This window comes from Alosa alosa, chromosome 21, assembly GCF_017589495.1.
Source record: "Alosa alosa isolate M-15738 ecotype Scorff River chromosome 21, AALO_Geno_1.1, whole genome shotgun sequence".
In the NCBI taxonomy this organism is placed as follows: Eukaryota; Metazoa; Chordata; class Actinopteri; order Clupeiformes; family Clupeidae; genus Alosa; species Alosa alosa.
In genome coordinates, this window is record NC_063209.1 from 11624822 (window position 1) to 11650808 (window position 25987).

Below are 25987 nucleotides of genomic sequence, written 5' to 3' on the forward strand. Positions count from 1 at the left end.
AAATGCCCCTCTTTCTTACACACGCACACGCACACGCGCACACACACACACACACATGCACACAGGGGCGTAGCCAGGATTATTTTATAGGGGGGGCCAGCTGGGTCCAGGCTTTTTATTGGGGTGGCACTTGGGAATCAAAACTACTAACTACTGTAGAATTCTGGGGTATTCTTACTGTGTTCTGATGTGTTCATATGTTACTTCTGTGTGTAGTATACAACAGGGAGAGGTCCATATTATTGTACATAACTGTGCCTTAGGCCTGTGTACCAGCAGGAAGGTCATACAGGCCAATGTTTAGGAACATCCGAGGAACATCAGTGATAACATGGGCCGAGGGAGACAGCATGTCTGCCTATTCGGGCTAGTATCTCCATCTGGCCAGGGCCGGGTTGTGTACACTGGTTGGCACCTGCCACGTTGGCATGATTGACGCTTGTATGTTTTAGTATAACAGGCTTTGTCTTAGGTTTTGACACGGAGACGGATCGAGGAAGCGACCCAAGGAGCATCTTCTGTCGGAAGGCTCAGCAGCCGCTTCCAATAACAACCACAACTGTTAGACTCTGCACAGTTTTACTGTTTGAGACTGTGTTCTGTTATTCATTATTGTACCATCTACAATAAATCATCATCTAATCACCGATCCTGATCCCGCCGTCAAGCTTTATCGACCATCTTCAATACAGACATTAGAACTAAAACACAACGCAACAACCAGAGAATCCAACACTACTCACTTACTAAGTTTTAAAGATTAGGATAGCCTATTTTAATAATGGCAATAAATTGTGTAAAGCCAACACTGATACACAGGTCAGTTTGTTGTCCACTCCAACACATTTTCCATAAATAGGCCAATGCTATAAAAAAGTACATTATGATAATGCACCTTACTTAATCAGTCTTATTCAAATTAAAGAACAATTATAAATACTACAAATATTGTATGCAGATATTTCTTTCTGATATCCACTCCAAGTACTTGGCTGTAAGTAACATGGCTCTGAATTAAGAACCCCTTAGAACCCTAGACTGTTTTAAGGGCTTTTTCACTACCTTTAGTTATAAGCATTTATTATAGTCATTGTAAGTGCCATTTACACATGCTATATTTTTTCAGAACAGTCTAGGTTACCCATATCTGCCACCAATTCATATTAATACTTGCATTGATTCAATTTTCATTTTTAAATACAAAGACAAAAAGCGTATTATACAACAATTGGGTTCTATGGAACTATTTATTTGTTTCTGATTGTCCGAGAGACGTTCCATGAGTTGGAATATCCCTGGACATTTCAACTCAGACTTTGCACAGCTAATAATAAAATCACTCCGCGATACAATGCGAAGATTTGACACAATGTTCTCATACCAGCTCTCCACTATTTCAAGCAATGGGTTACTCCTTAGCAAACCATAACGAAACAGTGCTTCACCACATCTATGGATTAAGCCACACAGTCAACTCAATGTTAGTAAGATAAACGAGGATGCTAATTGTTCTTAGCATTGCCAGCATTGTGTATAATATGATTGTCACTTGGAGGAGACTAGTTAGCATAATTAGCTAACCGCTGCTAACGTGCTAGCATCGTCACGTCAGGCTGTGCACAGTAATATAACATTTATTCACCATAAATTAATAAAGTTGAGTGGTTCTGCAATGTAGACAATGTTTCCGTTTTTTTGCAGTACCATGTCCCTTACATGACATGGCCCATTGTCCTTGTAACATGCATTCAGCAAACCTAGATATGAATGTGATTTCAGCCCGACTTTCAACATTTCTTTCAAGAAGACATGTAAACCACCAAGACCGTAACGGGGATCTGGAATGTTGGTTACCTAGCAACCAAGATGCTGTCTATTGAAAAGGGAACTATTTTTTGATCGCGTAAGAACGATGTCGAAATTAACATTTTTAAACAATAATGGGGTGTTTTCAGATTATTTAGTTTGTTGTAGAATTGTTGTATAAAAGCAATATAGCACTCGTGATCGTGGGATTGGTCATGGATATTCCCACGGCTGTTGTTCGGCCTCCTGCTGTTGCTCGGCCTCCTGCCTCGTGGCTACGACCGAACAACACCCGTGGGAATATCCATGACCAACCCCACTCTCACTCGTGCTATATTACTTAATTATACCATTCTTATTTTGATTTATGTATCTCTGTCAGCTGGACATGACTTTCATGTACGTGTAGGGGCAGACTGCCCTCAATCTGGCAATATAAGAACCATGGTGAAGGGGGGCTTTGGGGCTGAGCAATTTTAGAAATTTGGTGTGCGCCTTATAGAAATGAACGCCATTTTTTTTATTTAGTAATGAAAAATGCCCTTACTGTGCTCCATATCTGTGACACGAACTGATCTGACTGAACCTGAGTTTGCGTTCTGTGTGTACACTCATGATGATTCTAAAACAACTTTTTACTGCATTGTCATGAACAAAGTGAAGGCAAAAAGGTGTTTCTTTGTCGAATAAATTGGGATGCAATGTGAGTCTCGAATTGGATGCCATGCAGGAATTTGCTGGGATCTCAAAACCGCATTATGAACATACTTTGCCATAGAGAAACACATGATAGCGTTGGATTATGAACATGCCTTGCCACCACAACACACAAAAACGTGGGGTAAGTCGAGCTACATAAAGTTATTATTTTGATGTCATTTCGTCTGTTTTATAACCCAGATGGATGTACTTGGTATCAAATGATGGCGCTGTGTCTCCTCTTTCATCTGACATGCGTGACATATCTATCCGATCACGGGTTCGTGAGTAGGGCCTAATTCAAACGAGAGTAATGGGTGTGCATGGGTGTGTTTTTGTACATGATGTTATTTTGCAGTCACGTTGTCTGTTTTTATAGCCCAGAAGCATCGATATCCTTGGTACCAATAGATAGCCCTTTGTCTCCTCTTTCTTCTGATATGCTTGCCATATCTATGCGATCACGGGTTCGCGAGTAATTCAAACAAGAGTAATGGGTGCGCAGGTGAACTGTATGAATCTGAATATGAATGAATGAATCAATGTGATTTATTTTCATGATTTTTTTTTATTTTCATACTTGATTGCACAGGCAAGTGTTTAGTCTCGTTGGAAAGCCCTACTTCTGCTCTGTCACGCAAATAAGGTTTCATCTCGCTGTGATGAACAGTTCTGGAGCAATGTAACAAAGAACTCAGGCAAAGCAGCCTGCCTCTGCCTGACCAGCTATGGCAAGAACCACAAGCAGTCAGCAATTTATGTTTTTTATAAAGTAGCCTAGGCTAGGCCCTATTAGCCTACTTTTCTTGGAGCCATCCGGAGATATGTGCCTAATATGCTAGCATTTCACCCGAATTTTTTTGAAATATTTTTGTAACGTCGTTAGCGCGGGCATCTGATTATTTCTGATCAGCCCGACACATCAATGTCAGAGCCTACCTAAGGACAGCCCAACGCAGCTCTTGGCTATGATTCGTGACACATTCTAACATCTTATTAGCATTAATTTTCCAACTCATCATCAACTCACCTGTTGTTACTGAGGTTAAGTAGTAGTCTACTGTCAATTGTTTTTAACAGATGACTTGAATTGTCCCGCTGCTGCTGCTGCACTAGGCCTAGCCTACTCACGATTTGATCACAACAGTGGGCTACACTTCCTGACTGGGCCAATGGTCGTAGATAGAGTGCAGTAGCCTAATTGGTTCAGTCTCTGCTTTGCAAAGTGTTGACAAAGTGCCGTCGAAAACGGCAGCATTTTGTTTATTTTTTTTTTTTTTTAATTTTCACTAAACGGAGCTGGGGGGGGCCAGCAGGGTGGCCAAGCTTTGACCAGTGGTGGCCGTGGCCCCCCCTGGCCACCACAGTAGCTCCTACACTACTACAAGACGCTACACACCATAATATCATTGCATCTCCCTCTCTCTCTGTCTGTCACACACACACACACACACCAAATTCTAAATCCATCCTCATTCTAATGAAATGTCAGAGTCTGAAAGCTGATACAAGACACACACAATATCATTGCATCTCCCTCTCTCTCTGTCTGTCACACACACACACACACACACCAAATTCTAAATCCATCCTCATTCTAATGAAATGTCAGAGTCTGAAAGCTGATACAAGCTTTCCTGGCTGCAATTCTGTTTGGAGAATATTGGATAAGGTGATCGGAGGAAGACTGCTTTCTGAGATGCTGAGCTCCTGGATGATACCCAGTGTATTATACAGCGCAGGAGAGGAGAAGCAGCCTTAAGTGAATCCACTAAATCCACTTATATTGAGGGCCACTGGGCCAAAGTAATACAGGGAATTTGTACATAAAGGTGAGGAGATTGCTGCACAGAGAGAGAGAGAGAGAGAGAGAGAGAGAGAGAGAGAGAGAGAGAGACAGACAGACAGACAGAGAGAGAGAGAGAGAGAGAGAGGGGGATAGCAATATGAATGTCTTATTTGTCATGCCATTAAAGCACTTTTAAAAATGTATTTTTTAAGATACACATGTAGATAAGGATGGATAGACAGACACAGACAGACAGACAGAGAGAGAACTAATTTAAAGCCTCAATTAAGACACATTAGATTGGTCAAGCAAGACAACCATCAACCCCCATAAAAACAACTATAACTAGGCAGTGATGACAACACATGCCACACATACAATGATCTCAGCTAGTGAAATAGCCAACAAAAAAAAAACAATGTTTCTCACACACTCATGCACAGACACAGACAGACAGACAGACAGACAGACACACACACACACACACTACTTACACAGTGTGAGAGAGAGTCTCCCTCCTCCATAGGCTCATCCATGATCTGATGCCCATTGACCTGGAAGGAAAAACACAAAAAAGAGCAACTTTAGCACTCATACACACACACACAAAGTCAACAAAATGAGACATTCCCGGATAGGGCCTCACAGAGCCAGTACCATAGCCTGAAAATATATAGCCCACACACACACACACACACACACACACACACGCCTCTGGCCACACCATAATGATACCCTCCTTCCTGACCCAAATACGGAGGAGGAACACACTTGTGTGTGGAGGGACACAAACCACTGTGACCCCAACACACCTCCTATTCATAGGAACAAACTGACACAAAAAAATCACACACACACACAGACACACAGTTCTGGGTTTGGTGGGCGTTAAAGTACTGGATGTGTCTTCCCCAAGATATAAGAATGCAATTACCTCATTTCCTCTATGTTCAGTGGGTGGGTGTGTGTGTGTGTGTGTGTGTCCAAGGCCAATATATAAGCTTAGGCTAGCAGTGCTTTTCTCTACCCATCACCCAAATCCCCATCGTACAGAGCACAGACAGGGTGAGTAGAGAGAAGGACCTCCTTCAGAACCAACTTCACCTGAGCCCTCTGAGAAAGCAGAGCCTTCTGGGGGCTTTTACAACATCTGATATTTTTTTGGATTAAAGCGAAGAATTTTTTTTTGGATTAAAGCGAAGACATTTTTTTTATGAGCCCATGCATGCCTGAAACAGCCTGACATATTGTGCATATAGTGCATATTGTGCATATAGTGCATATTGACTAGGCCAGGGGTGGCTAACCAGTCCAGCATGAAGAGCCAAAAAAATAATTCCACACAACTCAAAAGAGCCGCACAACAAAAAAAGATGCCTACACTACAACAGCGACTTAGGCCTACAGTTTAATTAGATCTTCTCTTTTTCATTTTAAGTGAGACACTTGGCAGATGCTACAAATTATTGTTTTCAGGAATGAGTAGCAAGCAACAAAGATATTTGACACACATCACAAATTTCTCCTCACTGAATGACTTATTAGCATGAGAAATGCTCCAATGTAACAACTGATATGATGCCAATGTGACCGTCAAATGTTCCGTCGAGTGTTTAGTAAAAGAAAATACACAAAAAGAAAAACGAGTCTGCTTCTCTGACTGACGTCTATATAGCCTACCTTTACGTTGTAGCCTACTTGCAAAGGTCAGTGCCTTTGGGAAATGTTCAGGTTTGAAGCTTTATGCATCAGTTAAGTCTGGCATACCAAGTACCAAACTAACGTGTAGAACATGTGCTATTTTGGTTACGTTGACATATCAACCAGAAGGGTTATGCTAGCCTACAAAAAGATTTTTCAATGTCCTGTTCCTTTCTAATGTCCAGTGTTTTCCTGATTGCAACATTAGCATAACACCTGGCTTAAGAAACAAAGGTGTCTGCTTCTTTTTGGGCTATATTTCTATTCATAATATGACGGTAAAATTATTTTAATTTAAACATTGCAGCCTAACTATTGGCATTACTATCAACTTATGAAAAGCATTTTCATTTACCAGAAATATAGGCTATTTCAAAAAATAAAAAACTCTAAATCCAAGGAGAAGTGAGAACATCAGTTGAGCAGCCGCAAGCCGCACAAGAGGAGGCAAAGAGCCGCAGGTTCGCCACCCCTGGACTAGGCCTATTCCTATCCTGGCAGCCAATTAAATTCCAGCCCTCACGTCCACGCCCAGGAAGCAATGCGTTCACTGGTTGTGTGCTACCATGGACTCCGTATCAACACTGGAGATTTTCTGTGCACACACAAAGAATGGACACAAGCAGAGGACCACGAATACAAATCCACTAATGAGCGCAAATCTCATGACCACCCACTCTCTGTCAAGTCCCGCACCCTATGTTACTGTACTATGTACTAGGTCAGATAAACAATGGCAATAAACAACAATATGGACGGCAGTGTTTCCCACAGAATGGAATTCTATTTGGTAGGTTTGCAGAATTAACTCGAATGCAACAGTTTTTAACAAATTAGTGCAGCGCGGTTATGATTCTAACCAGATTTAAGCACAAATTAGTACAATCAGGAAAATCATTGTGTGGTGGTCAATGTTGATATTGTGGTGGGCCGCCACAAATAAGTCGTGACAAAAGTGTGTTAGATACAAAGGAATCTGAACTAATGTAGACATGGCCCTAGTCCCTTGAAACAGGAAAGAGGGTGTTGGCAGTTTAAGCTGCGCAATGTGCATCTTCCCTCTCCTCAAGAGACGTACTCTTTCTCAATTGCTCACACACGTACACAGACACACACAACACATGCACGCATGCAGAGACACTCAATGTCCTACACGTAGAAGCTAACATTCATACACACACACTCACGCACAGGCACACACACAAACACATGTACACGCATGCACAGACACTCAATCTCCCACACGCAGAAGCAAACACTCATACACACACACACTCATGCACAGACACAAACACAGACACACACACAAACACATGCATGCACAGACACTCAATCTCCCACACACAGAAGCTAACACTTATACACACACACTCACAGACACACACACACTCACGGACACACACACACTCACGGACACACACACAGACACACCAAAAGCCTGACACATTGCCACACTGAATCATCTGTGTGTGGGCGTGGGCGAGAGCGATGAGAGTCATTTTTCTCTCCCCCCTTTTACTCGTTCTTTCCCTCCCTCTCTCTGATTCCCTCCATCGCTCTCCCTCCCTCATCCGCCCTCCCCTCCCACCTCCACTCAACGATGCACAGATTGGAAGATGAGCACTGATATGGGCATCCAGAGAGACTCAGCAACAAGACATGGATAGACAGAAAGACAGACAGACAGTTCATGTAAGAATTACATCTAATATAAAAATCTCAAACCAAATTAATTAATAATAAATACATATATGCCTATTTTTTCCACATACAGGATTGATTAGACACACAGACATAAGCCTGTGTGGGCTTGCCTAAATTCTGAGAAGGTTATGGATAGAGTGAGTGAGGGAGAGGGGGAGAGATAGAGTGAATGAGTGAGGGAGGGAGGGAGAGATAGTGATCTAAGGAGAGGGGGAGAGATAAAGTGAATGAGGGAGGGAGAGATAGAGTGATCGAGGGAGGGAGAGAGAGGATCGAGGGAGGGGGAAGTTCTGGCGTACATCTGTTCATTCCTTCTCTCGCCTGCCCCCGCCCCCCTGCCACCACACTCACTGAATGCTTAGGAGGGATTAATCCTGCCACAAACGCACGCACACACAAGCAAGAAGCACACGTGCACGCATGCATGCACGTCCGTCCACACACACACACACACACTCACACACACACACACGGGCTGATGTCTAATCCTTATCAGACACCAAGTCCTGATCTGCTCATCTCTTTGCTTGCATAAAGCACACACGTACACAGATAAAGACACACACACACAAACACATGCATGCACACACTCAATCTCCCACACACAGAAGCTAACACTTATACACACACACTCACAGACACACACACACTCACGGACACACACACACTCACGGACACACACACAGACACACCAAAAGCCTGACACATTGCCACACTGAATCATCTGTGTGTGGGCGTGGGCGAGAGCGATGAGAGTCATTTTTCTCTCCCCCCTTTTACTCGTTCTTTCCCTCCCTCTCTCTGATTCCCTCCATCGCTCTCCCTCCCTCATCCGCCTCTCCCTCCCACCTCCACTCAACGATGCACAGATTGGAAGATGAGCACTGATATGGGCATCCAGAGAGACTCAGCAACAAGACATGGATAGACAGAAAGACAGACAGACAGTTCATGTAAGAATTACATCTAATATAAAAATCTCAAACCAAATTAATTAATAATAAATACATATATGCCTATTTTTTCCACATACAGGATTGATTAGACACACAGACATAAGCCTGTGTGGGCTTGCCTAAATTCTGAGAAGGTTATGGATAGAGTGAGTGAGGGAGAGGGGGAGAGATAGAGTGAATGAGTGAGGGAGGGAGGGAGAGATAGTGATCTAAGGAGAGGGGGAGAGATAAAGTGAATGAGGGAGGGAGAGATAGAGTGATCGAGGGAGGGAGAGAGAGTGATCGAGGGAGGGGGAAGTTCTGGCGTACATCTGTTCATTCCTTCTCTCGCCTGCCCCCGCCCCCCTGCCACCACACTCACTGAATGCTTAGGAGGGATTAATCCTGCCACAAACGCACGCACACACAAGCAAGAAGCACACGTGCACGCATGCATGCACGTCCGTCCACACACACACACACACTCACACACACACACACGGCTGATGTCTAATCCTTATCAGACACCAAGTCCTGATCTGCTCATCTCTTGCTTGCATAAAGCACACACGTACACAGATAAAGACACACACACACACAAACACACACACACACACACACACACACACACACACCACACACACTGTTGCATGCCAATATTGCTGTCAAAGCATTAGATCAGATGACCAAGGCACAGCACTCTGTAGGCTACTTCTAAATGAAGATCTGAAGCCAGTGGGACTGCACTGCACTTTTTTTTCTCACTTTCACAAACATCCATCATTATAGACGCCATGGACAAAGGCCTACAACAAAGCATCTGTTTTTGTTTAGGTCTACAACAAAACATATAAACAATCGGGGAATCACTCTGAGCAACCCTGTAGTTTTGGCACAGCACGCTCACTGACATCCCTGGACCTTCAGCAACAAGATCCTGCTCATGCCTAGACCTAGGCTAGTGCTGCTTTGCCACAATTTATTTAGAAATGTCACTCACAGCAGGGCTATTTCAAATGCATGCTGCCAAAATCACTGCTAGCTCTAACTGAGAAGGCTAGCTGCTGAATGTGCCTTGGACTAGAGATGACAGCACTGAGCATTTAAACATTAGGAGCTATTTTTAAAGAGTCATGGTCTTAAGACAGTCATCAAACCACAGTTTTCTCCTGCAAATTGACTGAAATGCCAAAATGGTCCGGTATTCAGCAGGGCTAACATAATGTTAATGTTTCAGTTTAGGTTTACAGCATTGTTGCACATTAAGGAGGCTTACTGAAACTGTGAAAACAGCCCAGTGTCTGACTCCACATAAAGCTGAAAGAAAAGCTGTCATTCACAGGCTCTGCTAAGCAGCATGGTGCTGTGTTAAGGCCTAACTAGCGTCCATTTGCCCAATCAGACTACTGCGTCTCCAGCCCTGTGCAAGAAAGGCCATCTCTTATCCTACCAGCATGGCTCTGGTGCCGAGGATTATTCTGAACAAACAAAACACTCCGCTAAATCAAAATAATAACAACAACAACAACAACAACAACAACAACAAAAACAAATGAGCAAAAACGAGATAACTGTTGGGTGAATGAAACATTAGTCTGCTTCTGGAGGGGGAGTCCTTTTTGGAATGGCTTTAAAAATGCTGTTGGGAATTATGCATGTTTCCGACACCACTGTGTGTGTGTGTGTGTCTGTGTGTGTGAAGTGTGATGTGCAGCATGAGTCAGTAAAAGTGTAGTGAGCTGGGCCACATTTTCCACAGTCATGACGGGTAAAATGTGTGTCTGTGTGTGTGTGCCTGTCTAAGTGTGTGTGTTTCTGTGAGCATGTGTATGTGTGATCATAAGAGGGCCGACGGACGAGCTTTGATCTGTGCACGTTCGCCGGAGGCGATCGGCTTTGCTGTGCCGAGCTGCCACTGGCTGAGGCAGTGGAATCTGGATTCTATGAATGAATGCGCCCACCCTCACTCCCTCCCAAACCCCCTCCACCGCCACATCCTCTCCCGCCCCCTCTCACCGTCCCCCTCACTTCCTCCACCCACTCACACACGCACTGGCTCTCATACACACACACACACACACACACACACACACAGCAAAGGCAGTTGGACTTGCGGAGGCTCACATATCCTCATATCACGGCAACCATGAAAGGGAAAAAGAGTTGGATGTGTGACAGCCAAGCCACGGTGATGCAGTTGTGCGCGAACAAGTAGTCAACACAGCCGTGCAGGGCTAAGCTAAGAGGCTACGAGTGCTAGCATCGCAGCTAACGCTCACTTGCCCAGCCTCCCACAGTATGACTCATGCTGCTGCTGTTTCAGTCTCACTCGGTCGAGAGCCAGCCCGATGGCCCTGCAAACGACCGTGTGCGCACAAACACAAACACACACACACACACAACCTATGTGCGAACACACAACCACACACTCAGAAACACAACATACACACTTGAAAGTGCGCACACACACACAATAGTTTGTGCCAGATGGTGAGGGGGGAACTGAGAGTTCCACTTGAACTATTTCAGCAAAAACCGAGACCCATCTGAAAAAATCTGTATTTTTCTTGTTTATATTAGCCCGTTATAAAGGGGTGAAGGGCTGCCTGACAGATGGCTGGGTGTGTGGTCATGTGTGAACAGATCTCCATCCCTGTGTAGGCAGTGGCTGAGCGCTTGCATTAGAGAGATGCACAGATTTTTCTACATCAAGTTCTACAAAAAAACTCCCCACTTGAACACTGATAAGGGGTTTTCGTACACCCTACCTAGTACCCACACACACACAAACTCCTCTGACTCCAAACACACACACACTCAAGCCCTTCCCGTTCATCATCTCCCATTTACTAATGAAGTCTCTGTGTCCTGAGGATGAGTGTGGTGAAGTGCTATTGTTCTCCACACACACACACACACACACTCTGTGAATCAATACCAGAGCCTCGGTACCACTGGAGGCTGTATGCAGACGGATGTGGTCAGCTGGCTCAAGAACTAACTGCAGTAAACACAAGGCAGTCAGTCGCTAGCAAATATAGACATCCACATTGCCCCTGTCTCCAAGCCAAGCTAAACTCAACATGGTGATAGGGTATTATTAAAAGTGAACTACATTAGCTCAGTGATGAGTGTCAATGCCCTCAAGACGGTGACCATCTTTCTCAGTAGCCTACCTGATGGAGTGTCAGAACCCAGCTGGCAAACTAAAAACACTTGTTCAAGCAAGACTTGTTAAGAGTACTTGTTTCACCAGCAGTCTCTTAAAGTAGGGCAAAAGCGAGGATCCGGGCTCAGGCGGGACAATGAACAGGAGACATTTAGATAGATAGATAGATAGATAGATAGATACTTTATTGATCCCCAGGGGAAATTCAAGGATGTTCGACAACTTAGGAAATAGGCCTATGATCGACATTGATGGACTGCTCAGTGACATCTTACAAAGTGTCAACAACAACGCAACTAACCTAGTCCTATTCAACTGTTATCAACACGGCTATTTTTGACAATAAACAAGCAAAAAGCACTACAGTAGTAATGTGACGGCGGGGTCCATAAACAAACATGACGCTTGTCGGCATGGCAGCTACTGTTAATTGGCTTCTTACTGAAACGTCTGTCATCCCAAAGAGAATGGTTTGGAAGCAAGTTTCAGTTAAGTACACTGATGTACATAGTTAAACTGGCCTCTCGTTTTGGCTACATATTATATTGTGACTCCTATAACCGGATAAGCTTGGTCCATATAGTGGGAATGGATAGCATGCGTGCCAGCTTACAGCTTTCCCCGATGCATCTGCTTTACAGCATCATCACGACTTTGGAAGTGTGGAAGGTAGCAGCTAAGGATTTCATTCGATAGTTTGGAACTTTCCACAGTACTGTCCACATGTCTCTTCCAGGCGCATAAGATGAACTTTACCTTTATGTTTTAACGTTACAGGCTGACGATACAGTGAAACTGACGTGGCCAGCCACAGAGCACACACGCATGCTAGCTAGCTTAGCCCAGCTAACATTAGCCCCTCCGCAATCCAGAAGCCAGCTAGCTAGCTTGCTACCAAACAAAGGCAAAGTGAGCCAGCTGCTTCCCCAGGCTGGAGACACAACGCTTGGTCAATTTCAGCTAGTTCGAAACGCCATGTCATGATTCTGTCAACAAGGATGATTAGGGTGCAATATAAACATTAAACATACCTCGCTACTGACGCTATGCACCTCCATTTTGTGCCAGGAATCTTGTGGCTGGACAAAAGGCATCATCTAGACGCACTAGAGCCTCGTTTCACGCAGCATTTCTTCGTTTTGCAGGCGTCGTTATCCCTGTTAGATAAACAAATGTGGGTGGAAAGCGGTGGGCCTTGCGCTACTGCGCTGGGGAGGTGGAGGGTAGCTGAGTGACAGGCTGTTTGGCTGAACCATACGCACACCGGGCTCCCCTTTACTTTCCCATAGAAGCGAATATGGCCGCCGCCACCGTGCTACCTGCACATCAACGAACCCGCTGCTGACGTCGCTTTGACGCAATTCAGTTAAGGATTTCCCCATCCTAGGCAACAAGGAGGGGGAAAAAAAGAGGCAGAGAAAAATAAAATGATGTAACAACAGAGCAGTATTTGTATCTGAGGCCATAACAGATAAAACACGGAATTACGACAATTCCTGGGGTAATAACACAAATAAATTATATAATAATAATACCAATTATTATTAGACCTATTATTATATTATTAGACTATTATTATTATTGTTATTATGTTGATGTTGCTGTTAGTAGGCGTAGTTGTAGTAGAAGCCTATTATTAGTAGGCTAGTAGTATTTCTACCATTCATGTTGCAATGGGGAAAAATATTTCATTTATATTTATATTAATGAAATTTTCATTTATATTATATTTCTTTTATATTCCTGAATCATCAAGACCCTTGATCTCAAATAGTAAAAGTTTACCCGTGTAAAACCCAGGCCGTCTGTAAGCTTGTCCATCCTCGTGTCCGAGCAGAACTAAGAGGCTTAGCGCTCATCCCCGCTATCCTGACCCTGACAGCCATGTTAAGACCCCCAAGCGCAATACAATAATAGGTTTGGAGGGTAGGCTATATATTGTAGATAGGCAATGTGCTCGGACTTAATTTTTTTCCCGTGGGAAATTTGATCACAATTTGTTCACAATTTGAACACAGTCCAGGCGCCACTTATCATAATCCAGTTCATCTGTCAAAGACGTCAAAGAATGTAAAAAAAAAAAAATGAAAACACACAGAGAAATGATAAGTTAAGTGGTATTTATTAACGCTTCAAACTACAGCCTCTAGACCAAAGGCATTGTGATATGCAGTAGAAAAAGGCCACAAGGGCCCTGAACAGCTGTGTAAGTCCTGCACAGGCACAGTGTGTGTACATGGGTACCAGTAGGTGGGTTTATGTATATGTGTGTCCCTCAGTGGCCCCATCCTCCTCTGATACAGAGGACTCAGGTGGGGCAGCACTCGTCGTCGTTGTCGTCATCATGTCCTCTTCTGCGCTGGGCTCCTCCTCCCTTTCTGGACTTTTCTCCCAGTCATCGTCTGTGAGCTGAGGTAGACTGGCTAACAGCTCCTACAGGAAATACACACACACACATGCACACACACATACATACACACACACACACACACACACACACACACACACACCACGGGCACATTTACCAGAAGGCCATTGGACCGACCGTCCGAGCAGCTGACCTGCGTGTGTTTACATCCTGCTGATGTTTGGCAGAAGCATTCGTCACATAGCATGTTAGAGCTCTGTTTCCACTCTCCTTTTCCACAGGCCCGTCTCTGTTAACACAGACCACCTCTCCTGACCCTCTAACTATCTGTTCTGCAAGTTAGCAACTATTTGAATGATTTGAGCAATGAGTAGACTAAGAGAAACTGCTCTTTTAAGTTTAAGGGTTAAACAATATTAGTTACAAATGGGATTCTCAGGTATGAAAAGATTTAGATGTGGAACTTTGGATAATTCAGGCAGCACAAGTAAAGTCTTGGAAGGGTGTTAAACAAAACCTCTCAAGGATAGTTCACTAAAGGCAGGGTGTGGTGGTTAGTTTTTCATTTAAAAAAACTGGAGCCCTGACTTCACTTGGTGCTAATGTAACTTGCAAGTTGGAAATATCCAAGTTCTTCTGAGTGGTTTTGAACGAGACACTATAAGTCATGCTTGTTGCTATGTTAAACATCAGACCTCTGCTGGGACGCTGTCTAAAAACAAACACTGGGGCAGCATTACGTTCAGTTGTTTGGTTTGTTTGGTTCAGTGTAAACAAGCAAAGCTGACATAATGGCTTTTCATTCAGGTGATATACTGGCGTCTCTGTTGAAAACGGTCTGCAGGTTCAGTTGCTTGGTGGTGGGTTGGTCAAGCTGAACTCCACTGAGAGGTGGAGTCAGTCTCCTGTAAATGCACACAGCAGGCTTCATCATTAAGCTAAGGGTGCCTGGTGTCCTGTATGTACAAAGCTTTGGATAGAGATTAGCATCTTCAACCTGCTGACTGTTTTCATTAAACACAATCAACTGTTAGGCCAGGACAATCAGCTGCTATCACAATAAATACATCACAGAGCATGTGCCAATGTGCAGATAGCTCTTTGTTGACCAAGGTGATGACACAATTTATAGGTTGTGTTATGACTTACTGAAGTAAGAACAGAACATATTGTTTACCTTATAGTCTGTGTAAACAGTGAACTTCCTAAGCAGTGCAAGTTTGTAATGTGCTTTCTTGAAATTTCAGAACATCCCGGGCAAATCTATAGTACACAATGTTTAGAACCGCATGGTGACATACGAACATAAGGTGAGGTCACTCAAAAGGACGTTAAAAGATTGTGTTGACAAATGTCTGGCCGGAAAGGCCTCTTGGGTTTACAAGTGTGGCTCGTACTTTCTGCTTTACGTAACAACACCAACAAGAGCCCGGTACACAAGCCTGTGGGGTGGGTTTATTATTTAAATACTGTTTTGATGAACAACTCTTACATAATCCCAATTGCACTATGAGTAATCATGACTAAAGAAATATCAAAATAATTTCCACTTCCCTCTTTCAGATACTTTCAATTAATGCAAGTCATCGCTGGTTGCATCGGGAGTGAAGTTGGGTGAGTTTAAGTGGTCTGATTTTACAATATTTAAATACGCAACCTCATTTCTGAGGTTTAGTGTTTATTTGCATTTCCCCCCTAAACTAAGACATATCTTGATACATCTGCAGCTGCCTTACAGTGCTTGAAGAAGACGAGCACATTGTACAGCATTGTACAAACTAAACAGGGACACTGAAGGATACTAGAACACTAATGTTATGATTTCATTGTTCATGTTATCTTGAACTACTCTGACATCGGCAGCTTGTGACTGACTCCACCTTAAAGTCGCATCATATTTGCTCAAACCCACACCACCTGTCAGGCTCTGCTGTTTGACATTCAGGAACATTGTGTGCTTTTCCAGTGGTGTTGCAGGCAAGACTTGTGTTATGGCAATGGCTGTGCTGCACTGTGTGTTACAACTGTTGCGTTATGTCAGTTGTGAGTTGAGTCTTGTGAATTGTGACATGGTATGTGACATTACTATTGTACCTTCATACCTTGTATTGTGTTAGCATTGCAACATGCCAATCTTGTAATGTGTCAAGTGTTGTGTCACTGAGGTGTTGGAGGCTGTTGGCATCTACTACGTGCCCACCTGCTGTCTTTCCTTGTCGTTGTTCTTCACGGCACTCAGTAGGCTCCTGGTGAAGCTTTTCAGCTCAAAGTACCTCTGTTTTTGGTTCTCTAGCTCGTTCTCCAGGAACTGCACCTCTTCGTGCTGGGAGACACAAAATAATATGAATAAAAATAAAAACATGTTTATTCAAATTCATCTCGGAAGACAAGCTCTGCCAGGCAGAAGTGACGCAAAAGAATAGATCAATTTCAAACTCAAAGCCTTATGATTATCAACTGTGTACTGTTCAAAAATTTTTTTTCTCAAGGCATTGTTGAACAACCCCTGTGGTCACTAAAGCGCTCAAAATTATAATTTTGCCATAATATAATGATGGGAGTTGTTTAGTGACGTTTTAAGAAACCACACCACTGGACATGGAGTATGTTCTGAAATGACATGTGAGGTGGCGATGCACCCAAGGCCTCATTTCGCACCACCTCAAAAATGTTGGCTTGGCGGAGTTAGCAAAAATCCCAAAAATGAAAAAAAGTACACTCTCATGTTACTCAGCTAAACCAACAGAGGTCCAGAGAAATTGGAACTTGGGAGTAATCATCCCCCCACACACACGCACACACACACACACACACATCCCTCGTCACCTCGCCATTTGTATGCAAAGCCACCAGGGGCCCAGCTCTTTGGGAGCGCTGCCGTCGCAGACGAAATTTTCAGCACTCGCCCAGTGAAGCAGAAACATTTTCATTTGGAGGGAAGCGGATTAGGTGTGAGTGGCAGACGCCGGCTAGAGGTGCGACCAGCCAAGCGTCGCCTGGGCAAGGTGCTGCACGTGCAGCGATTGGCCGAGACGGCGAGAGAGTGAAATGGGAACTAGAAAGCAGTTCCCTTTTTTTTCTTTAAAAAAACTTCAGTTTAGGTTTGTTTTTTCTCTCTCTCATGTATCAATAGTATTTAGGCAGCCGTATGCCCTGTGTGGGAGATGAGATAAGAGAGTGCTTAAGAGGGAGACTTTACGGTGCGCTATCTCACAAAGTCAATTTTGTCTCGGGTCAGCAAAGTAAAGGAGGCATGGTTTTGTTCTGGACAGAGGTCATAACTGGAACACTCTAAACACTTCATCCTCTGAATTTACCAAGCGCTTCCTTCACAATGCCCCCCTCCCTCTCTTCCTCTCTCTCTCTCTCTTCTGTCGTCCAGTCTCACCTTGAACTCCAGTAGACTATGCATCTGTTCCATGTCTGAGGTCATTATGTCACCATCATCATCATCCTCATCGTCGTCGATTATTTCAATCTTCTGCTCAGGGAGGAAGGAAGTAACGATTAGGAATTACGATTGACAACATGAACAAATAACACAGCTGTCACACTTGAGGTTTTTAAAGTCAAACAGATAGATAGATAGATAGATAGATAGATAGATACTGTATCCTATTTTCATTTATATATATGGATATTTGGTCTGAGAAGAACTGTACATGCATGTAGAGGAGCCACGTGCATAATATGAAGGTCATGCTGTGTCTGCTGTGCAAAAAAAGCAAGGAGGCACAAATATAACTGAAGGGGGAATATCCATAGTTTTGGTTCATGTAGATCAGAGTTGCATATCCTTGCTGAAAGCCACACGTAAACCCACAACCTCAACCCTTACAAGTGCCCGGGAATTCCTGAAAAGACCGGGTTCCTCCTGAAACAGAGGAAGTGAAGGCAGGAGTCATACCACATTCTCTGCTTGTCCACCGGTGATCAAGTCTTCCTGGCCCGTGTCACTCTCCCTTTGGTAGGGGTCACTCGTACCATCTGACAGATACAAAAATGTGGACAATGTTGGGACAAAAGTGGCTAAATCCAAAATTAGGCAATTTATTCACACCACTCAAACCAATTCATTCATAACACACACACACACACACACACACACAAAACAAATAAGTATGAGACAATGCAACATTTAAATGGTCTCAGAGCATTAATATAATGTTGTAGACTTCATGTTGCATATAGATGTAAAAAGGCCATGAGTTATAATAACTTAATAAACTCTTGATGAACTACTAAATCAAATAACGATGATTTTGTTCTGAAATTGCTCCATGCTGTAACGTCTCTCCAATTGAAGCTGTTCAGGCAGATTAATCCTACCTCCTTTAAATGTCGAGCCATCTGATTGGATGCTTACCTTCTGAAAGACAGACGGACACCTCGTCATTATGTTCGCTGCCCTCGCCCACCTCAGGGGTCTTGGGCTCAGGACCCTCGGGGGTGAGGGGAGAGGGGGGATCCGTGATGGACTGTTTGGGGAGTGTGGGAGGACCCCCTTTGGGTGGTGGAATCTCAATGCCCATCAGACGGTACTTCCTGCGTCGATTGCCAATCCAGGTCTGAGGGGGAGGGACATCAACAGAATGAATGAATGAATGAATGAATGAATGAATGAATGAATCAATCAATCAATCAATCAATCAATCAAATGAATTATTGATGTACTGAGTGTAAGAAATGAATCCTGCCGAATTGTATGAGTGATATAATTTCTCTAACCAAGATAAAGTTCTGATGTTCTGATGGCAGGCCAGACGGTTTGACGCCAGGTGAGGTGTGAAACACCAACAATCATAGAATGGGTTTTGGGGGTAAGCCAATGAAAACCATCTCAGCCAAAGGTGTGAGGTTAACTCAATTATCATATACATAGGACAAAAGGCTATCTGGGTAGAAGCCATATTAATTTGCATTGAGAACAGTTTATAACAAGTAGCTTTGGAGATTTTGTCAGTACTGTAGTTCACCCAGACAGGACGAAGTAGTTGACCCAGACAGGACGAAGGAGAGAGAACTCCAGAGAATATGCCGAGGGCAGGCATAGGTTGAACCTTGGTGAACTTTTGTGAACCTTTCTACCATTTTGCATTGGATTAAAACCACTTTGCTGTATCAATCCAAAGAAGAGAATAACTTTCCTATTTTTTCTTACATGAGCTATTGAAGAAAGACACATTAAGACTCAATACCAAGACCTTCATTATTTCATCACCGAGACAGTTAGCTTCAAATACAGTCCTTGTTGTACGTCCCACTAATTAGGCCAACTGCTTTTTCTCTACAGTAATAAAAAAGCGATGTGCAATGTCAATATTGGTCGCACCTTGATGATCTCACTGTCCACGCTGAGTTCCGTGGAGGCGGCAGAGATCTTCTCCCGACACACGGAGCCCAGGCTGGTCATGCCGTTGTCCCAGTACCGCTTCAGAGCGTACAGGTCCTTATCGCTAAACTGGGTCCGGTCCTGCAGCTGGGGAGAGATGAGGAACAGGGACAAGATTCAGTCATAGCCCTATGGGTTTTACACAGTGCCTGCCAAAAGAAACCTCCTGATATATATATATATATATATATAGGGTTCTTTGGGTGTGGTGGAACAGTGGTAGCGTCGTCTCTTGACAATCTGTCAGCTCAGGTCTGATTCCTGAACCTGCCATTGTGTTGTTTTGAATAGAAGCTTCTGCTAAATAAAAGTCAATTTGCCTTACTTTACACAAAGTCCTTTACTGCAAAAAGAAAGTGTTCTTAAAAAGGGCACTCCAGGTATAACTTCCATCGGGTTCATCTGAGGGGAAAGTTACAAACCCCTATTTTCAAAGAACAGAAAAACCCTTGGGCAATTGAAACAGAAAAACCAAAAGCCAAACATGAGGTTCAGCATCGAGGTGAACAACATGTCCAAATCATTTTTGGACAATATGTATTGATAAGAGGTATAAGATTATATTAGCATGCCTCATTTTATTAATTTGATAAGTTGCCCTGGTTTGTGTGCCATCAGATAACATTTTACGGTCATGAACCTGAGCCCTGTGCTCGTCTGAAAAGTGAGAGTTCCCCTTTTTTTTCTAATGCGTTTAAAAGTGCTGGCAGAAAAGTGTTAACAGACAAGCCTGAAAATGCTTATAGATGGTGAAATCTCCCAAGGTACTTTCAAAATGCCTAACGTACAAGAATGAGGACGTAATAATGAGTGGTTTGCTCTTCACATGATACTGTCTAGTCTGCCTTGAAGATGACTGGGTTGTGTCTGCAAAAGTACTGCTGACATTTTGATTTAAATCTGCTCACAGACGCGAGACAAGGGTTTAACAGAAAAGAAGATGGATTTTTATTCTGCCTGTGGGCACAACTTGTGCGTTTTTACCTCGCCTCATTCTCGAAGTGAAGTGATCCTGTGCTAATGATATATAGAAAACTGTGTATAAAAGAGTGTTCATTCTGAATGTACAGTATTTTGAACTGCTCTGATGATGCTTCCCCTAGTCAAGGATTCAGCCTTGGTTGTTAATAGAGATGAAGTCTCTACTAACTGCTGTATCTTGTCTGATCACTGCAAAATGCTCCCACAGAGGAATAGTCAAGGATAAAACAGGAATGAACTTACTGTTCGCTTACGAGAATTACTGATGAGCCAAGGTGCTGCTGCATTGCCTGGTATCTGCTGCAACAAAGAGAAACAAACACACTTCACATCACAACTGTATGGTCACAGCAAAGAACATGTCAATCACCACTAAAGACAAACTCAGAGCTAAAACTACTGTTTCGGAGCTCAAATCATTGACTAGAAAGAAAGTATAATAGGAACGACGAAACGCATCCAGAACTGAGATGCATAAAGAATGATTGAGCCCTAACATGACAGCAAAGGCCAGTCATGGAAATGTTCTGTATTTGTGCAAAACATTCATCCATCCATTTGTACCGCCAGACTCGACTGCTTGGCAAGACCACTTGTGTCAAGTCATAAGGACATTGTTAGACCCACAGGCAATGAAGTATGAACAACTATATCAGTTACAATATTATTCAAATTGTCTCTGGAATGTAGTTGATAGGCTGCAGCTAAGTTTAACATCTGAGGCATTCCCTCAGCTAAATAAAATGAATCAGTTCAGTTAGCCATTTTAAATTTATGTTTGACATTTGGCCTATATGTCAAATCCCATGGAAATGACTCTTTGGCCGAGTGCGGTCCAGTTTACTGCTTGCAATAAAGTTTTGTTGTGCTGTGTTGAAGTGGTTAGTTGTAAAATAAAATTTCAAAAGCATGTGTTCAAAAGAAATGTGTTATGTGCGTTGCATTTTCCACACTTTATTTTTATTCTAGTTCTACACTATTTCTAGTTATTATTAATACACATACAATTAACCAACATAATCAGCTACTCTGAGGTACGTATATGTATGGGTAATTGGAAGCGCTAACCCTGATTGTGAAATTACCCATTACACAGTACTCTGGAAATGCTCTGTTAGAACGGGTTGTGGCGATGGCTCCAGTTAACATTTCCAAGTTGTTGTTTTTTAAAAATGGATATTGAGTCTGTGTGGTGTGATATTTAAGAAAAGCCAATCGCATAGGTGTTCTTGTTTACCTTGAGGTTGGCCATCCCTAGAGGAGAGCCATGTGAGAGCAGCCGGAGTGGGAATCCCCCCCAGCCCCCTGAGCCGGCCAGGTACGAGCTCTGCGTCTGGCACCCCTTCTCCCCAAACAGGTCCGAGTTGGGGGTGTTGAGGGCCACGGACACCTGGGTCCTGCCACCAACGCTGGGGGACCCCCTCCCACCTCCTTGCCCGTCCATCCAGGACGAGGTCCCCGCCACTGCTGCTGGTGCCACTCCTCCTCCGCTGCCCCCCTCGCCGGCCGAACTGCTGCTGCTGCTGCTGCTGTTACCCCGCACCCGTCTGATCTGCATCTGGGCACCCATGCTGGCCAGCTCCTCCTCGCGCGAGTACTCGTCGTCCGCGTTGCCCGTCTCCATGGCGATGGAGAAGGTCTCCAAGGGGTCGGGAGGTCGCGGGGGCCTCCGGGTGTGCCTTGCCTCCTGCGACGACCCTCCTCCTCCTCCTCCTCCTCCACCACCACCACCACCCGACACCATCCCCATCGCCAGCCTCTGCTGCGCCTCGGCCAGCCCCGCCAGGGTGAACACCTGCTGGATGCGGACGCTGGGGTCCGCGGAGCTGCGCGGGGGTGTCTGGAGTGACGGCGCCGAGGGGGCCGAGGGGAGCGAGAGGACCTGGGGCTGGGAGGTGCCGAGGGCCCAGGGCTGCGGCTGGGTCGTCCCATACTGCTTGGCCCAGGAGCGGGGGATACTGGCGGCCACGGCCGCCGCCGCCGTCGTGGGGTCTCTGGACAGGAAGGACTTCCTGGCCTGGCCGTAGAGGAGCGAGTTGGAGGGCGAGGGCTGCTGCACCTGCGGGGACTTGCCGTGGGGCAGCGCGATGGACACCCGCGAGTGGAGCGCCGAGGGGTCCGTGCGCACGGGCAGCGCGCGAGCATGCGTGGGGTGCGAGTCCGTGTCGAGCCTGTGTGAGGAAGATGAAGCGGACCGGGCGTGGGAGGCAGTGCTATCGAGGCGGGACGAGGCCATGCCCGAACCTCGCCCGATGGAATAAATACCAGTGACGATGACGTCGTTGTTATTGTTATTGTTGCTACTGCTGCTGCTACCGCCGACCCCTCCACCTCCTCCGCTGCCACCGCCACTGCTGTGAGGAGAGCAGGAGGAGGGCGACGAGGAAGACGAGGGACAGGAAGTGGGAGGAAGAAGGTGGGCCACGGACGGGCCGCGCTGGATGCCCCGGGCCGCTGCCAGCTCGGCACTCAGCACCCCCAGAGGACCCGCCCCTCCTGCGCCACCGGCCAGCGTGTGATTGGACAGACTGTGTGGCTGGCCGTTCTGGTCGGCCTTTGATGCCAACTTTCGCCTTTTGTTCCCCACCCAAGTCTACCAGAGAGACAGAGAGAGAGAGAGAGAGAGAGAGAGAGAGAGAGAGAGAGAGAGAGAGAAAGAAAGAGAGAGACCAGGGTCAGTGGTGGTTCCAGAGGTCACGGAAAGGACAGGCTATATTCGTGATGGACAGTCATGACAGATGTCAGATAACGGCATGCAGAGAAATGTTTTATTGCATCATCACTAACGCTACAGAACTAGGCTGTGGTTGAAACATGAGCACATCTCACCATGACAGCTTGCTAAGAGTTCAAGAGGTCTAACACTGTGACAGATGCCATTATCAAACTTCACATAGTTGAACTGGATAACACTCAACACTGACACTGGCTTTCACTTGGGCATCATACTGTGTGATGACTAAATGGCAGCCAGTGCAGTTAGCAGTCCAAACCTTTTATATTTTCAGTAAGAATAACACAGCCACTATCAGAAAAATTCAAGTAAATTAAAGAAATTATATTAAAAAAATGAGTAACAACTTTCAAACATCTAGGTGAACTGTCAAGACATTGGCTAGATAAATTTGATTATGAAGTAAACTAGTGTGGACAATCGAGGAACATTTTCACACCAACAACAGTAGCCTCAAAAACAGACACATGCAGTAATGTCCATTTGCAAACTCCTCACTCTGACGACGCTGAAGTCCAGCTTTGTCTCCTGGGCACATTGCAAGATGAGTTGGAAGCAGCTCTTGCTCTGATTGGTCATGCCATTGTCATAGTACCGCTCCAGGATCCGCTGTTGTTCAGGGGTGAACACAGAACGCAGGTTCATCTGGTGGAGAGAGAGCAAAATACATTTTTTTAAAGGGACTTTGTTTTAGACTTAGATTAACACAGAATGGGTCCCATTCAATGGGAAATGGAATATAAAGATAAAAGATAAAACGGCAATAAAGTGAGAAATTGTACATAATTTAGATAGCAGCTGAGCCCAGCAGGTCTCTCATGAGGTGGTTATCATAATATATGCTGTTTCAACTTCACAGAAAATTCCACTAAAATACTCACCGTCTGAATGCTCCGTTTCTCCTGCCATGCTTCCATAGTTAGAGGTGATGGTGGGACCGAGAGAGTAGAGAAGCCCCCGGAAGAAGGCTCAATGAGGTAACACACCTAGGCCCTCATACACAGCACAACGACTGCACCTCAGGCTGCATTGCACACAGCATCTTCAGACAAGCATCGTGTAAGTTTTGGCTCTCTCTGAGGTTTTTCTTTCACTGCTTTTTTTTTTGGTCAGTGCAGTTTATGTATTGTGTTGGAGAATGCTGTGTAGGAGAATGCTGTGTCCTAGCATCCTGAGGAAGAGGAGGATATCTGGCTTTGTGTTGGCACTTTCTGACACATGGTTGTTCTTGCCTAGTTGGGAGGACTCAACAGGCCCTGGAAGGCAAGACACAACTATTACAGTCAGAAAACAAAAAAAATCACCCTATTTTTAACAATTTAATTTTTTTCCCTCAGCCCCACACTTAATTATTTGTTTGTTTACTTTAGGCTTATCCAGTGTATTAACAATAGAATTTTAGCAACTGGATTTAAAAGCATTTAATGCTGTGGATTTATGCAAATAAATGACGCCAACTGCATCCTAAATCTACTCTACATTGTCTTCGTTCATGATATTCTCATAATAACCTCGTAGTCAAAGGCTAAAGCTATAGCTAATTTGGAAAAATGAGGCCGTGTCGCTTTAACTATACATTGCCAGACTGCATTATGCGCTCAGCCCAATGGATGGTCACGGCGAAAATAAACGCTAACATCTTGTAATGCCAGTTATTTTGATTTGACTAAAGACTCAGGCACGGAAAGGGTTAGTCAATTCCATCCTCCCCTTCAGATAATCCTCAGTGCGCATGGCTAGCGAATGAAATGATTGCATTAAGCGAATTACCGGAGAATACGCATATCTATGTAGTTCACCATATGATAACTGCTCTTCGGTATAGACAGCCAGCATGAAGAAAGCAATGCGGTAACTTTCTTACTCAAAGCCACTGAGAATGTTAACAAATAAAAAGCTTTCATCACAACAATACGGCAGGGGCAGGCAGAGAGGATCCGATAAAATGCGGCTTTCAGCAGAATGCTAGCCAGGCCCAGGAGGCCATGCGCCTAGCCAAATCGAGCTGGCTAAACTTTTCTTTTCATCTCGTATGCTTTTCCCACCCAAGGCTGGCCAGTGTGTGTGACTCGAACGATTCGCACAGAGCCCCGTTGTCTTGCCGTCGAAAGCGTGCTAAACTGAGAGGAAAATGAAATGAGATAGATACCTTTTGATGACAAATCAACGGCCGCTCGAATTCAGCAGATTTCTTCATGAGTCCCCTAGCCAGACAATGAAATCAAAACGTCCGATCATCAATTCTAATCATGATCGTGACGTAGGGGCAGACATGAGCCAATGGCTGCACGAGATCAGGGCTGTGACATTTGCAACCGACTGAAAACTGAGCACTGTTGTCCCGCCCATCATTGACTTTGTGGAGTAGAGACAGAAACGAGCGGAGGGAGGTCATAGCTGAACACAGTACAGTAGCCTACAGTAGCGCGTCGACGGATACAATAAAAACAAACAACTAACATTGTTATGTGACACGCCTAATTATAAAATTAGGCCTACTGAAAGTTTTACAATCGATGTAAGGATAGACATTGTGCAAATCCCATTTCACCAGACAACGAAAACACTATCATGGCCTATATTTTTGCTGATTAATATGCCGTTGTTGAAAAGGGTAAAAGAAACAGCAACATAGACAAAAAAAAGAAAATGGGAGGGTAGCTGCGTTGCCTTCACGACTATAGTTATGCCAGGCATGGGTTAGGCCTA

General features: G+C 44.5%; 2 protein-coding genes across 2 annotated transcripts in view; both read right to left on the reverse strand.

Moving 5' to 3' along the window:
- rps6kal (ribosomal protein S6 kinase a, like) overlaps positions 1-13186 on the reverse strand; it is a 29826-nt gene extending 16640 nt beyond the window's left edge. The window contains exons 1-2 of the mRNA XM_048230974.1: positions 12835-13186; positions 4789-4848 (exon numbers count right to left, since the gene is read on the reverse strand). Of these exons, the coding sequence (XP_048086931.1) occupies positions 4789-4848; positions 12835-12900 (126 nt within the window). The 5' untranslated portion in view covers positions 12901-13186. The remainder of the gene's footprint in view (positions 1-4788; positions 4849-12834) is intronic.
- Positions 13187-13909: 723 nt separating this feature from the next.
- hdx (highly divergent homeobox) lies at positions 13910-25510 on the reverse strand. Its single transcript, XM_048230975.1, has 12 exons — positions 25428-25510; positions 24160-24534; positions 23777-23923; positions 22284-23137; positions 21782-22211; positions 20788-20844; positions 19504-19650; positions 18538-18739; positions 18079-18158; positions 17560-17652; positions 16372-16494; positions 13910-14236 (listed from the first exon to the last, which is right to left on the reverse strand). Exons 2-12 carry the CDS (start codon positions 24193-24195, stop codon positions 14060-14062), a joined length of 2346 nt encoding a protein of 781 aa, XP_048086932.1. The 5' UTR covers positions 24196-24534; positions 25428-25510; the 3' UTR covers positions 13910-14059.
- Between the last annotated feature and the right edge of the window lie 477 nt (positions 25511-25987).